Source organism: Lepidochelys olivacea (genome assembly GCF_965140295.1).
Source record: "Lepidochelys olivacea isolate rLepOli2 genome assembly, chromosome: 3".
Classification (NCBI taxonomy): Eukaryota; Metazoa; Chordata; order Testudines; family Cheloniidae; genus Lepidochelys; species Lepidochelys olivacea.
The window spans coordinates 140,956,915-140,973,874 of NC_140413.1; the positions used below are offsets into that span (position 1 = coordinate 140,956,915).

Below are 16,960 nucleotides of genomic sequence, written 5' to 3' on the forward strand. Positions count from 1 at the left end.
GCAAAGGAGAGGTGGTGCCCTTTATGGAATGTTTATAAATCAGTCCAAGTTCAGTTTATTATTTTATTTTGAAGTTGGACCAAGCTCTTAGCACTATCAGAGTTAAGGAACCTGGAGTCAAAAAGTTTTATAGACCACAAGATGCTAAAGGGGTAGGACAGAACTAATAGGAGATTCTTTAGTTTTTCTTTGCTGTGTCTCTGTGAAGAAAGTAATTTATAATAGTAACCCCCTACCCCTGAGAGGGAATCTCTGGATGAAGAGTTCTAAGTGTTTTGGAAAAAGGGGTAAATAATACCTACCTTATAGCTGGGTGTGCTAAGGCAGGGAGAGATTATGTGACTGTCCTCAAGTCACACAGTGAACCAGTGACGGAGCAGGGAATAGAACCCACCTGTCAACTCTCCCCAGTTTGGCATCATATCTTCTAACCACATTGCTTCACAGTAGACATTGCTTCTGCACTGGAAGTGATATATTGCTTCTGGGAGAGTAACTGCATCTGTTTACACAAACAGGACACAATTTCTAGGTCCCTGAAACCACACAACCAGAGTAAAGAAATACATACAGTAGTGAACTTTTGTGTTAATGTGTAATGCCTTAGAAGTTATACAAGGTGTGAGACTGTAATTAGCAGCACATTCTATACTATCAAATGGTCTCTTTGTTCACTTGGTTGGCAGCTTAAAACCAGCTGTCAGGGTTTGCAGCTTGCTGGGTTGCGCTTACAGCTTCTTTCTGATCTCCAGTCCATGGTAATACAGCTTGTAAAATCAGCTCCATGTGCGCTCGTGCTAACATGATAATAGACATTGCTAAATACATAGCAATATAGTCCACACCAAGAGGACCATGTGGTCTGAAATGTGGCCATGCAGCAGCACTGCTGCAGTAGTTTGGGGGAAAAAATCATATTATGGCACATAGCAGATTGGAAAACGTGGTTTTGGCATTGTCTCACATCCTTATTCTTTTTAACCGGGTTTTGTGCGACTTTTATTATGAAGAAAGATTTCAGAGTAACAGCCGTGTTAGTCTGTATTTGCAAAAAGAAAAGGAGTACTTGTGGCACCTTAGAGACTAACCCATTTATTTGAGCATAGGCTTTCGTGAGCTACAGCAAGAAAGTGGTTTTTTTCAGTTTCGGCCGAGGAAGCTTTTACTAGTGCCAGAGTTGACCAGGGCAGTTCCTAAAAGCGTATATATTGCAAGGTGGCCACATGCAGAGCTGATGTATGTAAGTTCATTCAGTTTATTTTACACTTCAGTTGAGAGATAGTAAAGTACATGACAGAATTACTGCATAGAAACTTTCAATTCCATCTCCAGTTTGTCATTAGAGGTAGTTTAGGGGTGTAGCCATGGAAGTTCAGCCTAGGTTATGTTGTCCTTTCATTCATGTGCACCCTAATTCACCAAGATACTTAAGCATATGCCTAACTTTAAGCATGTAAGTAGTCCCATTACAGTCACATGTTTAAAGTTAGGCTTAATAGCAAGCCTGGCACAATAAATATCAGTCCCTTAGCAACAATCACCCTACCTTGAAGAACTTGGTATTAAAAGACCTAAGCCACACAGTTTGAATCCATGGCCCTACCCACCAAACTTCATCTAAATTTGATGGTGATTCTTTCCAGGGTTTTGGTTCAGTCTATCCTAAGGTGGGGTCAGCTCTCCTGTTCCAGTCTGGTTCCAAGCTCCCCCAGTGTTATGGGGTGCTTGGCTTTAGGGTGTTGGGTCAGGCCCATCTCTGCAACATCTCTGTCAGTATTTTCCCCCCAACTCATTTGATCATCAAGGAACTGCCAAGATGTCATTAATTAAAAAATAAATGTCTTATGATCTTTTAAAAGCTGGGCATGTAGATCTGTTTCCTTACAAAATTGTGTTTTCTCCTTCTATGCAGTCTGGTAAGGGGTTGTTTTTGTAGGGTCTGTCAGAAGTGCTGATTGTTTAGGGCGGGGAAGGAAGTATTTCTTCACACAACGCACAGTCAACCTGTGGAACTCCTCACCAGAGGATGTTGTGAAATCCAAGACTATAATAGGGTTCAAAAAAGAACTGGTTAAATTCATGGAGGATACGTTCATCAATGGGTATTAGCCAGGTTGGCAGGAATGGTATCCTTAGCCTCTGTTTGTCAGAAGGTGGGAATGAGCGACAGGGGAGGGATCACTTGATGATTACCTGTTCTGTTCATTCCTGCTGGGGCACTGACCACTGTTGGAAGACAGGATACTGGGCTAGATGGACATTTGGTCTGACCCAGTAGGGTCATTCTTATGTTGGGTGTTAATTGACACTGTACTTGCAATGACCCCAGTTGGAAGGTCAGCATTTACTCCCAGTTACTGCAGGGGCATCTGAGATACCACAGTATTTCACTCTAGTGCTACCCAAGGAAGGGTTCCGTTGTTAATGGCACCCAGATGATAAATGTAAACAGATATGACAAAGGAGTCCATTTACAGTTTCCTTCGAACAAAAAACAAACACACAGCACCCACCCAACCTGCCAGCACGAGTACAGTAATGGATATTGGACTAGATGACCTCCTGAGGTCCCTTCCAACCCTGATATTCTATGATATGAGCTCTTCAGGTTATCTGAGGAGCTGTTTGTATGCGGCACTAGTGCTCCTATGCAGAATACTACAGTAGTTGTATGTTTCATGAGCATAGGTTCTGAGTGTCTAACCTCAACTTGAAAGCTCTGCGTGCGTTATTTTGGTCAGGTAAATGCAGATGTAACACTTCCAATAGCATATGCTCTGGCTGTACTCAAGACTTTAGTGTTGAGCCATACGGTGACTGCTTTCATTTCTCAGATAGCACACCTTACGTACGCAGATGATGCTACCTTGGTTGTTGTGGCCCTGTATAGAACTTGTTCCCTCCTGATATTCATTTTGTACAGTGACTATCTTCTCCTAATACAGCACCTAGCACAGGAAGGCCCCCTTTCTGATTCAGACCTTTGGATGCCGAGGCAATGCAAATAATAATCCCCTTCTAGTCATCTGCTTTGTTATTTAGAGTCTATTTTATTGAGGATTTTTTTTGTTTTCATAATTCATCATAAAACTTACCGAACACTACCACAGGAAAGTATCCATGAACTTGAGCAAGTGAGGTGCATTTGTTTAAATACAGCTTCCAGCTTGTTTGCTTTTTTACTTTCCTTACTGAAGGAAATGGTAGATTTTTCCTTTTTCACTTTTCCCTGAAAAGGGCGCTTACAGGAGCCCTGAGGGATAGACTAGCAGTGTAGAGCTAAAAGAAAAGGAGTACCTGTGGCACCTTAGCGACTAACCAATTTATTGGAGCATAAGCTTTCGTGAGCTACAGCTCACTTCATCGGATGTAGAGCTAGAGGACTTACTGGGTTTTTCGTGACACAGTGGTAAAAGTTCCTGAGGCCTGTCTACTGCTGTGCTTACCCACTGGTGCACCCGCCCTGGTGGGGGCCTTAGCTGTAAATTGGGTACTTGTTATTTCTATTATCGATATGCTTGGCAGAATTCAATTATTTTTTATAATTTCAGATAATGTATTAAGATTTTTTTTAGATTTTTACAGTTGCAGGAAATTATGGGGGGTTAATAGTTACTATTTAATGAGATTTAAAAACATTGCAATTCAACAAGTTAAAGCTAGATCTCCTTTACTATACAATCGCAGGTCAAAATATAAATACCCTTAAATCAAACTCCCAAGTTCCGAAGCAGCATTTTTCATACGTTGCTGATCTCTAAATTTCAGTTATCAGCAACTGAATTTTTTTCTTCCATTTGTGTGTATGTGGTGAAACCAACGTTTACCAACAAAAATCTAATCCTTCCAACCCTAATTACAGGCCAGGCGTTCGTGTTTTCAGTCTTATTCACCATCTCATTTACTCCCTGTTTACACCCTTCCCCTGGGAATCCCGGTCCCTGTAGTCAAAGTTCCTTGACCAGTTTCAAAACATCTCTTCACCCCCTCTGAGTTAAGACCAGGCTTATTGGAGAAGCTAAATGAATGTTGCTTCCTGTGAGGAGCGTTGGGACGTTGTGTAAAGCAATATGCCCACGTGGGGTTTGATATGGTATCACACAACTGGTGAACTTGGATTTTATTAGCTGTCTGTATGAGTGTTGATGTAGGAAGTTTGCAGTGATGCTGATTCTGTTGCATTCCAAAGGCAGAAGCCCTGGGAACTGTACTATCCCCTTGACTCGAGGGGGGAGGGATAGCTCAGTGCTTTGAGCATTGGCCTGCTTAAAGCCAAGGTTGTGAGTTTAATCCTTAAGGGGGCCATTTAGGGATCTGGGGCAAAAATTGGAGATTGGTTCTGCTTTGAGCAGGGGGTTGGACTAGATGACCTCCTGAGGTCCCTTCCAACCCTGATATTCTATGACTCCTTTTCCTGTAGGACAGGAATGTGATGTATGCAATTCTGAAATACATATACTAGAACATGGGTTCTGTTTTTTAATTGATGTCACTTAATGGAAAAACTAATTTATTAGCCCTTACGCTTTTAATTTAAAAGTGAAAACATTTTAAAATGCTCCTATTTTAAGGGATGGGGATGAACTGTATTAAATATCCTTTAAAGAACAGTTGCCTCCAACATGATGGCCAAGCTGAGCTCTATTGCCATATATACACTGTACTCTTGGGGGTTCACATCAAAGCCCTTGTGGTAAATTCCAGAGCCCTGCTGTATCCTTTCATCTGTTTTATCCAGGTTACACCAGCTTGACAAGCATTGCCAAACCACTGCCCAGCAGCTAGTGGAGTTACTCAACAAACAGAATCAGCTCTTCAGAGAGAGGCAGATGCTAACAGAGGAGGTGCAGTTCCTGCGAACACAGGTACCATGCCAATACTGGGAACAAGAGAAAAGAAAATCCTAGGGAAATATTCTGCAGCCATCAAGAACGATAAAGACTTTGCTAAACAATCTTGCTTTAAGGTGGTTTTCTTTCTTGATGCATAATCTTCAGAGTCCAGAAATAACTCGTTGATCCAGAGGAATGGCAGGGCAGTTGTACCCACACCCTGATTAAACCTACTCTAAATTAAGAAAATACTGTGAGGTGCATCTAAGCAGAACCAATACCATTTGTGCCAGTAACTCCTATCAGAAATCTTTGTTTCATCCTTCATGTCAGATGATATAGTAGGCAACAGAAAATTCTTTAACAGCATTAGCGTGTAGTATTGAAATGTAATCATTTTCAAAACTCTAGTTTTAGGGTGCTACACCTGCCACAGAGTCCCTCACCCTCTGGTTGTGGTTTTGCAATCTCATTTCCCTGTTTTAAAAAAGTTTTTGCCTCCCTTGTTGCAATGCGAAAACCCCACCCAGACTGACTGTACAGAGGAACCAGGGAACTCTCAGTGGGGATCTATATGGGCACAGCAGTCCACCCTACCACAAGAAGTGGCAGAGTTAAGGCCTTGCTTCTGTAGGGGGGCAGTCTGCAAGCTACTGTTAAAAGTAACATTTTTCAGACACTGATTTTTAAGTTGGATGCTGCCCCTTTAATCATTCACTACTTTGGAAAGGAGGAAGAGAATCATGACTTTTTAAACTGTAACTGAACTGCTGAATTAAACAGTCTCCAAATCTAGCACATAATTAAGCCTTTGTTTCTGTGACTAAGTAAATTAACTGATTCGACTGTGATACCAAGCCATCTGGCTCATGAACAAAGCAAGTTTCTGGGTTCATACATGAAATTTGGACTCTCATTAATGTGAACAGGACCAATATAGGAATTTGTAGTACCAAACTGCAGTGTGAAAGGAGAATCAATGTTTAATGCTAAACTACTTTTTGGTGAACAGCAGCATGATTAAGAGTATGCATGGCAAATATCAGGATGCTTTAACCTAGAACTAAATAAAAAACACATCATAGTGACTACAGGGAAAGGTGGTATTTTTAATGCTGCCTAGAGTACCCGAGTTACCAATTTTCCCTCTGTCTAGAATAAAAACTACTGTTACCTCCCATTTACTTGTTTATGGTATCTGTGGGCAAATGTCATGGCAATCACTGTGTTCCATGTTTAAGCTCTTTAGAAGCTGAAGAATGTTGCATTAAGGACTCTGAGATGTGGCAGATTTTCAGTTAAATCAGATAGTCATGGTTGTGTACTGCTGCCCACCTTCTAGATGTGCTGCTAACTAAACTGAATATTGTTACCACTGAAAGTCGGCTTTGCAGTTGTAAAGGATGCATTTGTTAAAACAGGGAATGTGGGCTGCAGTCAAGGCTTTTTACCACCAACACCTAGCAGTCTGGCCTGATTTTTTAAATTGTGCACAGTGCTCTTTGAGCTAAATTTATTGTTGCATGTTTTATTTGCAAATTTGAATATGTGCAACTGAAATGTCACTTATCCAAATAGAGCCATGAAGCTCAGACATGGATGCTGATGGGGACAAGGTAGGAACCTGGATGGATAGGAGAAATGAGGACTAGTCACTAATACTTTAATGCAGATTTTTACATAGGTAGAGAATAAGACATTTGTCTTCTGGTCTGACATGAGGATTGAAGGCTGCTCCCTATGATGATTATTCAAATCTATATGTGATCCTATAACAGAAACTGCTTTTTTCTTCAAAATTGTAGCAATTGCTGCATTTAATATTGAAATGAATAGGAGAAGATATCTGAAAACGAAGAACAGGTTTACATTAGGGCTGTCAATCGCAGTTAATGTCACATGAGTAACTCAAATTAATCAGGATTAAAAAAATTAATTGCACTGTTAAACAGAACACCCCTTGAAACTTAATATTGTTTGATTTTCAAATATCAATTTCAGATACAACACAGAATACAAACTGCACAGTGCTCATCTTATATTTGTACCATAAAAATGATAATAGTATTTTTCAGTTCACCTCATAGAAAGTACTAAAGTGCAATTTCAAATGTAGGTTTTTTGGTTACATGACTGCATGCAAAAACAAAACAATGTAAAACTTTCGAGCCCACAAGTCCACTCAGTCCTACTTCTTGTTCAGCTAATCACTAAGAGAAACAAGTTTGTTTACATTTACAGCAGATAATGCTGCCCTCCTTTAATTTACAATTACAATTTAATTTACAATTACCAGAAAGTGAGACCGGACATTTGCATGGCACTTTTGTAGCTGGCATTGCCTCTTCATGCTCCAGCCACTATTCCAGAAGACATGTTTCCATGCTTATGATGCTTGTTAAAAAAAAAAAGTGTTAAATTTCTGACTAAACTCCTTGGGGGAGAATGGTATGTCTCCTGCTCTTTTTTACCTGCATTCTGCCATATATATTTCATGTTGTAGCAGTCTGATGATGATCCAGCACGTGGTGTTCGTTTTAAGAACACTTTCACTGCAAATTTGACAAAATGCAAAGAAGATACCAATGTGAGATTTCTAAAAAGATAATTACAACACTTGATTTAAGAATCTGAAGTGCCTTCCAAAATCTGAGAGGGATGAGGTGTGGAGCATGCTTTCAGACATTTTAAAAGAGCAACACTGATGTGGAAACTACAGAACCTGAAACACCAAAAAAGAAAATCAACCTTCTCCTGGTGGCATCTGCCTCAGATGATTAAAGTGAACATGAGTTGGTCTGTACTGCTTTGGATCGTTATCATGCAGAATCCATCATCAGCATGGACACGTCTTCTGGAATGGTGGGTGAAGCATCAAGGGACATATGAATCTTTAGTGCATCTGACATGTAAATATCTTGCAATGCCAGCTACAACAGTGCCATGAGAACACCTGTTCTCACTTTCAGGTGACATTGTAAACAAGAAGCAGGTAGCATTATCTTCTGCGAACTTAAACAAACCTGTTTGTAACATTTTAGAGCCTACAAGGCCAATCACTCAGACATTGTTTTGTTTTTGAATGCAGGGTTTTTTGGTACATAATTCTACATTTGTAAATTCAACTTTCACAATAAAGAGATTGCACTACAGTACTTGTATGAAGTGAATTGAAAAATACTATTTCGTTTTTACAGTGCAAATATTTGTAATAAAAAATATAAAGTGAGCACTGTAGGTATTCAGTGTAATTGAAATCAGTATATTTTTTGGATGTTTTCTACATTTTCAAATATTTAAATAAATGGTATTCTATTAACAGCACAATTAATCATTAATTTTTTTAATCACTTGACAGCCTTAGTTTACATGTAATTTGACATGGAAATCATCTCACCCTTGGCATTATTGGTACCAGTGTGACCACGCTGTCCAAGCTACAGGTATTCATATTCCCACGTACACACTACTTTTTGTGCTGAAAATTCAATCCAGCATTTTAATGCAGTTACACGAGTGGGGAAAACAAAAACTGAATAGTACATTTAGCATCTGTATTTGGTATTTGCCTTAAGAGACAAGTTGATTCTATTACACTCTAACCCCATGTTAGTATTTCCCTTATTCTTAGCATTCAAGGGCCACAAAAGTGTCTAGACTGTTCTGAAAATCTTTTCAGCTGAAATGTTCTTACATTTGCTGGACAAGTTCTTGTGGTTTTACCAATTTAACAAAAAGGCCAGTCCTGCCAGTTTTTCAGCTACCACAAGGAACGGGACTTGAGGGCTCTTAGCACTTTCTACAACATGTTAAACACCTGATTGGTACTATCACAAGTGAAAAGAGGTTTTAATTTCTGGAGAAAGTGGTCACAAATAATATTAGCTGTTGCCTTATGACTGAGGGTATCACCGTATTATTTTATTTGCTCACAAAGTTGTAATGAAGGTTCTGGGAGTTTTGAGTTAGAAATAATCATTTTGAAAATATTTGTCCCACAGCCCACCAGAGAATTTTAAATCCTCAATCCCCTCTGTCTAACACAGGTTGAATGTAATTAGCAACGGACTTTCTAATTTCCCTTTTCTGATCGGAATCTATTTCTTTCTCTCATGAAACTCAAAGCATGTTCTTTGCACTTGTCTCTCTCATAGCTGCAAATGGGTTAAATATGGTCAATTGCTTGGTACACCACCCACTGTTTAAGATGCTTGGAGGCCATGATCGTCATTGACAGATTTAAGGCCAGAAGGGACGATTATGATAATCTGGTCTGATATAACCAGGGCTTTGGAGCTGTGCTCTGGCTCCGCTCCAGCTCCACTGCTCCGGAGCTGCTCTGTGCTCCAGCTCCGGGCTCTGCTCCAAAGCCCTGGATATAACAAGCTATAGAACCGCAGCCCGTAATTTCTGTTTGAACTATACCATATTTTTTTAGAAATAAACTTCTTCAAAACAAGGAGCCCAAAATTAGGGTCCAAAGGCCCTATTTATAACCTACCTAAGTGGCCGGATTTCAAAAAGTGCTGAGTACTTATGAAAGGCCATTAAAGTAGGTACCTAATCATGGCATTTAAGCTCCCACTTTTGAAAGTCTGGCTTCTGCTCTGAACTCCTGTTGCTCCCAAATCAGGAGAGCGAGCAATAATGCTGAGCTTCCTCCATACCCAACTATCAGAGAGCGAATCTGTTTTGCTCCCACCCGAGTTATGCTATATAAAGGTTTAATAATATACAGTATATAAACCGTTTGATTGCGATAGACCCCTCTTTGACATAGTTCCTGGTACTGTATTGAGGGGCGCATACACTATTCTCTCCCCTCAACTGCCTTAATAGACTGCTTGTTTACCAGATTATTGGCTTCCCTAAATGGGCCACGTCTTGTTACATAGCAGAATTCTCCTTGCTTAATCCAGTGCCCTCTGAATTCTAGGAGCAACTCAATCCTACTTACCTTATACATTTCAATAAAAGCTTCAGTCATCTAAAGATAGAATAGCTGTAAGAACGTTAGAAATTTAAATGGCCTTTTTCTCAATTTACATGAAACATCTTATTCAGAGTTTCATTCTAGATAGTTAATGATGGTCCAATGAACAGTATTTGAGCTGGGATAGCGAAATGCAAGTGTTTACATACACACAATAGCTATGAAGAGCAGAAAAGTTGCAAATTAGTCTTCCCACCAGAGGTTTCTTAACAGAACAGAAGCAGCTTCCTGTTTTGATACAGCAGCCCACACTATCTACAGTCTGAACAATTCACAGTAAATAGTCTCTGGCACAAACCTGCTACCTTTTTCCTGGAAAGGAGAAGGGGCAGCACCTTAGACATGCCCTAAAACAAGAGCTCTTACTTACTGGTAAACATGAACAATGACTAGAGCTCCTGGAGATCTTGTTTTTCAGGGATCAGATGGCTCTGTTCTTACTACCTGTAAGATTTTTGATCTTGAAAAAAGCCAAGGACAGCAGGTCCACAGGAAGTTTAACTTTGAAAATTTGTTTACATTGCATTACCACATTCCTAACAACTGATGAACTTCATTTCTGAGAACTTAAGCACAGGAAGAAGAGTTACAAACAAATTAGAAATGCAAGTAACTATGCAACACAAGTTATTTATAATCCCATATTTTATTTTTATCTTTCAGTTACCCTGTATACCAGTCTGAATGCTGACTTGGTTGAAGCTGACCCAAAGCAATTTTTCAAATGAAAGAAAGCTCTTGCTGGTTCAGTTCAGTTGATTTACTTTAGCTGTTTCACACGTTGCATTTAAATCATTAAACCTTTTTGAATGCAAACAGCTTTCCAAAGTTTGAAATAAGACTTCCAGCATGTGAGTTTTCCCAAGTGCTTCCTGTGAAGTGGTTAGGCTCAAGATCAAGTTAAAATAGCAGGTGCACAGGATGGATTTAACATTTAGTTTGTGTAATTTTTAAGAAAATATTTTAAATGTATTTTGTAACTTATTCCAGCATGTGTGTCTTGTTACATATGTAAATACCAATAAACTTACCTTGATTTTTTTGTGTGTGTGTCTCATTTTGAATTTATGGGGAAGCTGTGCAGTTATCTTTTGGCATATAACACCTTATATATGCTGGTCTCCTTTAGTAATAAGGGGAAGGAAGTTTTCAAGATATGTAGCTAACGGGAAACTTTTCCCTTTAAACAGCCTTGTACAAGATTTCTTCAATTAAGTTCTAGTCTAATGCTAAGTGTTTTATAATATGAAGTTATTTGCATGAGGTCTTGGTTAGCACTCAAATCAAAATTTAAAAAAATTAGCTTTCACGGACCAGATAAATTCTTTCCTAGGTGATTAAAACACTAACATACCTTAATAAATAAGTACTTACAGAACAAACAAACACTTGCATGGTGCATCTCTCTCTAAAGATTAAAATTCACATCACCTGCATAAAGTTGGAACAGCAGTCTATATTCAAGAGAACTGCGGAAGTAAGGTAAGTGAAATTCACTTCAACCCACATGGTGGTAGCATCCTGTACGAATCTGATCACAGCCTGAAACTTCTTTAAAGTATACTCTGTAGTGATCTATGCTTCAGTAAAGAGAAAGGCCTATGTAATCATTAGGTGACTAAAGGAATCCAAACTAATTCAAAGCCTTTAGAGTAACATACATGTTATTTAAATACAACTAGTAAAACCATTGCTACATTTAGCTCAGTCGTAAGAAGCTTAGTGCTTTTTTCAGGAGTAGATGTTGACTTTAAGTGACAGAAATTGGATTTCAAATTGTATTTGAAAGATGTCAAATTAAAGGTGGTATATTCTATCAATGAGACTGTACAGCGAGGTACATTGGCCATCAGATTACATGCATGATAAAAATGGAAATCATGATGTACATATTTTATAAAAAACTAGGTGAGGGCCATTCGGATTTCAAAACTGGATGATCTTCCTGAAATTAAAAAAAAAAAAAAATAAAGTACTAGATGTCATGATCAATAATGTTTAAACTAACTCACACACTTGAGATATCATATGTGATTTGCAATACAGTGAAAAACTAAAGCAAGCAGATTTTCACCACTGTATATGGCACAAGCTAGGAATTTTATCCTACATATATTTAATATCCGATATAAAAAGTACTTCATTTGCAGCAAACTTCAACATATGTATTTACAAAACTTCAGAAGAAAAGCAGCATTAACACAGAAGTAGCAGATTGACATAGTGCTTTATTTAAGCTGTCTGTACGAAGGAAAATAATGTGCATCCCTATCATATACGTGTAAAAATACTAAGGATGTACAGTGTACAAAAACAGTTTCTTGTAGTTATTTCACATCCTTGTGGGTCATATACTTAAGGAAATAAACAGTTTAAGTATGACCAACAGTTATACGGTTTCTTGGGTTCATAGTTGTCTGCTTAATATCCTTAACCACATGACTAGATCTTGCAAGTATCTAATGAAAGAACGAGCAAGATCAAGAAATGTCAAACTCTAAAGCTACAGGGAGGTAATTCAATTACCAATTTAGAGGGTTTTTTTATTTAAATAAATACTTTACATTTCATGCTTGCCTGTAATGCACTACCAGGAGCAAGATAAGGAAATTCTACTGTAGACAGTACAAACAGTAGCAGCAAAGTGTGTACATTGAGGTGTAACATAGACCCTGCAGTTAGTAAGGAAGGACCTTACTTTTGTACTCTAGGAGAAGCTCATGGCCCCTGCAAGAACAGTCAGCTTTAAGAAGCCACAAATAAAGATGACATGACATGTCAAAAGAAAAATGTAAAACAATACTGGAATAAATGTTCCTTTAGCAACAGGAATGTATTGGATTAGTGTGGAAAGCAAAGCTGTGTGCAAAACTGCCAAAATCCAAACAGAAATGACACATTTCCTCAAAGATGGCTGCAGTATAAGAGGGCATACTGTATGTCATGGAAGTCAGTACAAGCTGGAGTCAAAGTCTGAAATGTACTATGATTGGAAGGCTCAAGGTACCAGCTACTGACTGCTGTCCCAATCCAAACTACAGCTGAGGACAAGCAGAAGAGAGAGATGCTTCAGCCATCTCTTTCAGCACAGCTTTGAGATTTCTCTTTTGTCTATTTCGAACATTGGTAGCAGAAGTCAGGAATTCCCAAACTCCAGGCAGCATTCAGTTAACATTAACTGTGTCTGTAATAAACTTGATAAAAGGTAATTGTGGAGACAGGTTATGCAATTCAGAGTGAAGTCTTAAAGTTTTCAAATAATTGATATTTACTGCAAACTACATAAGCAATAATGATCTAGCCACAGGGCCTGTCCTACACATGAGGAACCATCAGCCCGAAGCACAACCCTGGCTTCTCATTAAACTTCAGGAAATGCACAAGGTATTTATTGCTAACACAAACTGAAAAAGAGGAAAATGGAGACATATACTGGAGATTTTTAAACAACACAGTTTTAGTTTGCATCTATGAGGCATTTCTAGAGAACTAGTCAATGTTCTATTTACTATTTAGTTGGTTTAAATCATCACTATTTCAGTGTAGAAATTTTTACAAAAAGGTGCAGAATAGACCTATGATGTATTGACTGTGCGCCTTTCCCTCTGAAGTGCCATTCTCTAAAGATGAGTAGTGTTATAAGGTGATAGGGCGAGATCATATGTGGTTAGAGCATACACAAAGATACACCTCTTATCTGTTGATTATTAAAGATAAAACTTTGCTTAGGTAGAAACATGAAAAATTATCTGAATGAGTCTGTCTTAGCTGCCTTGCTAAAATGCCCATCTACCCCTTGACCACCTCAGCACATCCACTGCCAGCAGTGATCTTCATGCTAAGATAGTTAACTTTAAATGTCAAGAGGATAAGGCATCTGCATATGAACATTTCTTCTTTCAAAAGTCATTTACTAAGTGATACAATGCTATCAATAATACTCTAAGATATCACATTCTACATGGGAGCTAACAAGGTACTTCAATAATAATCCCAGGATATTCTGACGTCATTAGCAAGGGCACATACTCACCCTTACTGCACTTCCTGGCAACTTTGGAATATCCCAACTCCTAGCACCAAAAGGTTTATTATTCAAATGATCTTTAAAGAAGACCAAAGCTAAGATTTGTGCACACATCCTGCTAAATACAGATCTTCAGGAATGGAAAGACAACATTTTCCTTTCAGTGCGGTGTTTACCCATGATGGTTTAAATTCAGTCAGTCAGTCAGTTGTCATACTTCACATGCTGGGTTTCTTTACCTACTTGGTTCAGGTCAAATGTTACCATCAATCTACTGTTTGCAGAATTATAATAAAGTGCTTTTCTTGTAATCATTGGGGTTTCAATTGTTTCAATGCATTTTCTCCATATAAAACCAAAAATTTCTATTGTGCTGCCAGGCTTTTATATTAGTTTAATCTTTAGTGGAGCACAGACATAGCATTTTTGACCTCTTGGCACATGGAGTTGGAATGTCCTCATCTACAGCACCAAAGAATTATATGACAGTATTTCATCCACAAAAGCCCAATTCTAAGTAATATGTACAATTTCAGAGCCTTGTTAAAATTTCCACATGGGAGAAAAAGTGCGTTATTCTCTTCAGCTTGTACAGTCCTTCCATATATTACAAAATAAACTGCTATAAGCCTGTTCTAAGATGTAGCAGCATTTGCAAACCTGACGCATACAATCCTTATCACTAAAAATAAATACTACCGCAGTATAACAAAAAATATATATATATATATATATTCAGAGTTAAACACCTGGAGAAAAGCTAATTCACAAACTCAAAATAAAAACAAATATGGCAAACACCTGTTTACCTTGGTGCACAAATTTTGGTGAAAAGCAATACCATTATGCCTGTCTACATTCTTCAGCCATCAGGGGTGATGTATATCAAGAAAGACAGAGAAAAGCATGAGAAAGATGTTATCTGGTGCAAATTATAAGACCTTTAAACAACTTTAAATGCTGCTTTTATGCCTTCGTTTCTTGCATGTAGAATGTTCAATTCTCCATGATTGCACATGAATCTGGAAGTCTAAGTGGCAGGCTGGGTGAGCCCAGCCCTTCTGCTTCTTCTGTAGAATCCAACAGTAATTAAAATGTTTCCCAAACACGTTCCAGCCAGATGTTAATGACATAGACCTGCGTCAAGTAATGATATGCCTAACAAAAACCTTGCATATTTACATCACCACCCCCTACCTTTCCTTGTTCTGACCAGCACAAACAGATGCAAGAAAACATTATAAACTCATCCTTTTAGACTAATTACAATTCTGATTTGTCTTCTAGAAGAAATGAGAAAATGCATCGGGAACCCACATGTTTCATTTAGCCCCCACTGTATACAATGGAGGATTTAAGTCATCTGATTTCAAAAGATTTCAAAATTACTTCTTGACGTTGCTATTATACTGAGACGGGGGAGCAGCAACAGGAGGAGACAGACTGATACAAAATTTCATGCAAAAACTAAAAGGCCTGTTGGAGAGGGAGGGAACTTTTCAATTTTGAATGACCTCTGAAAGTGCCCCTGCAATCTTAATGGCTAGTACTGGTGGTGATGTTCATGAATCGTTTTCAGTGATAAACCTAAGATGACAGTGAAGCAGAAGAACAAAAAAAAAGTTATTCTCGTCCGCTTGCAGAGTAGGAAAACTGAGGGAAATGTGGCCGCCTCTCATTGTCCATGCAGTCCATACCATCCTCATCATCTGTGGGAGGGGAAAGCTTAATGTTTTAATTTATTCACCACAAAATTTTTTTTTTTAATTGTCTGTTAAATAACATTTCAGTGACTGTTGTATAAAACGGGTTGAATTTAAGTAAAACCAGATAAGTATATATTTATAATTTATTTCTTTTATATATGTATGTATTACTTCAGATCCAATCAAATTCCAATCACCTTTGCAACTGTCTACAACAGTCAACATGTGCCAGTTAGAGACCAGTCAATATAGGCGATGAAAAGCTGGGGAAGAAAACTCTCTGCTGTCTTCAGGAGAAAACTGCTCTATTGTCTTAGGGAGCAAACTATTTCTCAAAATTGATCAGGGAACTATATTTTTACAATGATCAAATTTAAAGATTCTTCTATTTTGAAAGATTTGCTTTTGTTAAAATGGAGACTGCTGCTAGAACATGTAATAATCTCAAAATGGAAAAAATGTTTAAAGAGTGACCACTGCATACAAGTTGCACATAGTATTTTTTTTTAAAAAAAATGGAAAACAGTTACATTTAGCTTTGCAATATTTCCTGGAATGCACACTAAATTCTTAAATTATATACATTAAAAAACCCTATCTTTAGAGACTCCAATTGAAACTGTTCTCCTCAATGACATACTTATGTCTCCATATATTCCAGGCAAAGAATCTAAAATTAATACAACTTGGAGTAATCAAGTTCTCAAAAGTGAGTACATGTGGAAGTAACAATCAATACTCAATTCTGCCCCATTGTGCTTATGCTTTCAAATATGGTCTCCTTTTACATTTAAGTTTAAACTAGCACAATATATACTTTTTTTATATCACCATACTTAACATAGAAGTTAGATGTATTTAAAATAATCAGTCTGATTTTTAAATTTCAATGAGATCCACAAAATAGGCCAAATGTGAAGAAAAATGGTTCTTAAACTAACAGTTGTACAGTAACTTCTTGCTTAACGTTGTAGTTATGTTACTGAAAAACATTGTATTTTATATATATGTATGTACACAGATATACACAGTGTAAGTTTTAAACAAACAATTTAATACTGTACACAGCAATGATGATTGTGAAGCTTGGTTGAGGTGGTAAAGTCAGAGGGTGGGATATTTCCCAGGGAATGCCTCACTGCTAAATATTGACCTAGCACTCGGCTGAGTCCTCCAGGGTTAACACATTGTTGTTAATGTAGCCTCACACTCTACAAGGTAGCAGGAATGGAGGGAGGGGAGACAGCATGGCAGAGAGAGACATGCATTGCCCCTTTAAGTATGCTGACCGCACTCTAAGTACACTGTCTTTTTAAGAAAAGGAGGTCCACTCTATACGGCTAAATGCTTATGCTCTAATAAATTGGTTAGTCTCTAAGGTGCCACAAGTCCTCCTTTTCTT

General features: G+C 38.1%; 2 protein-coding genes across 14 annotated transcripts in view; one reads left to right on the forward strand and one right to left on the reverse strand.

Moving 5' to 3' along the window:
* The window catches only part of SDCCAG8 (SHH signaling and ciliogenesis regulator SDCCAG8), a 154,854-nt gene extending 143,987 nt beyond the window's left edge, over positions 1–10,867 (forward strand). For 3 of the 5 annotated variants that reach the window (XM_084622218.1, XM_084622217.1, XM_084622216.1), the window contains 2 exons: positions 4,739–4,865; positions 10,489–10,867. In XM_084622218.1, the coding sequence (XP_084478344.1) occupies positions 4,739–4,865; positions 10,489–10,509 (148 nt within the window). In that variant the 3' untranslated portion in view covers positions 10,510–10,867. Of the gene's footprint in view, positions 1–4,738; positions 6,633–10,488 lie in introns of those variants that run through there. The other 2 variants (XM_084622214.1, XM_084622215.1) reach the window with 1 other exon arrangement.
* A 1,166-nt stretch (positions 10,868–12,033) lies between these two features.
* The window catches only part of AKT3 (AKT serine/threonine kinase 3), a 272,181-nt gene continuing 267,254 nt past the window's right edge, over positions 12,034–16,960 (reverse strand). For all 9 annotated transcript variants that reach the window (XM_084623741.1, XM_084623737.1, XM_084623739.1 and 6 more), the window contains one exon: positions 12,034–15,561. In XM_084623741.1, coding sequence (XP_084479867.1) covers positions 15,476–15,561 — 86 coding nt within the window. In that variant the 3' untranslated portion in view covers positions 12,034–15,475. The remainder of the gene's footprint in view (positions 15,562–16,960) is intronic.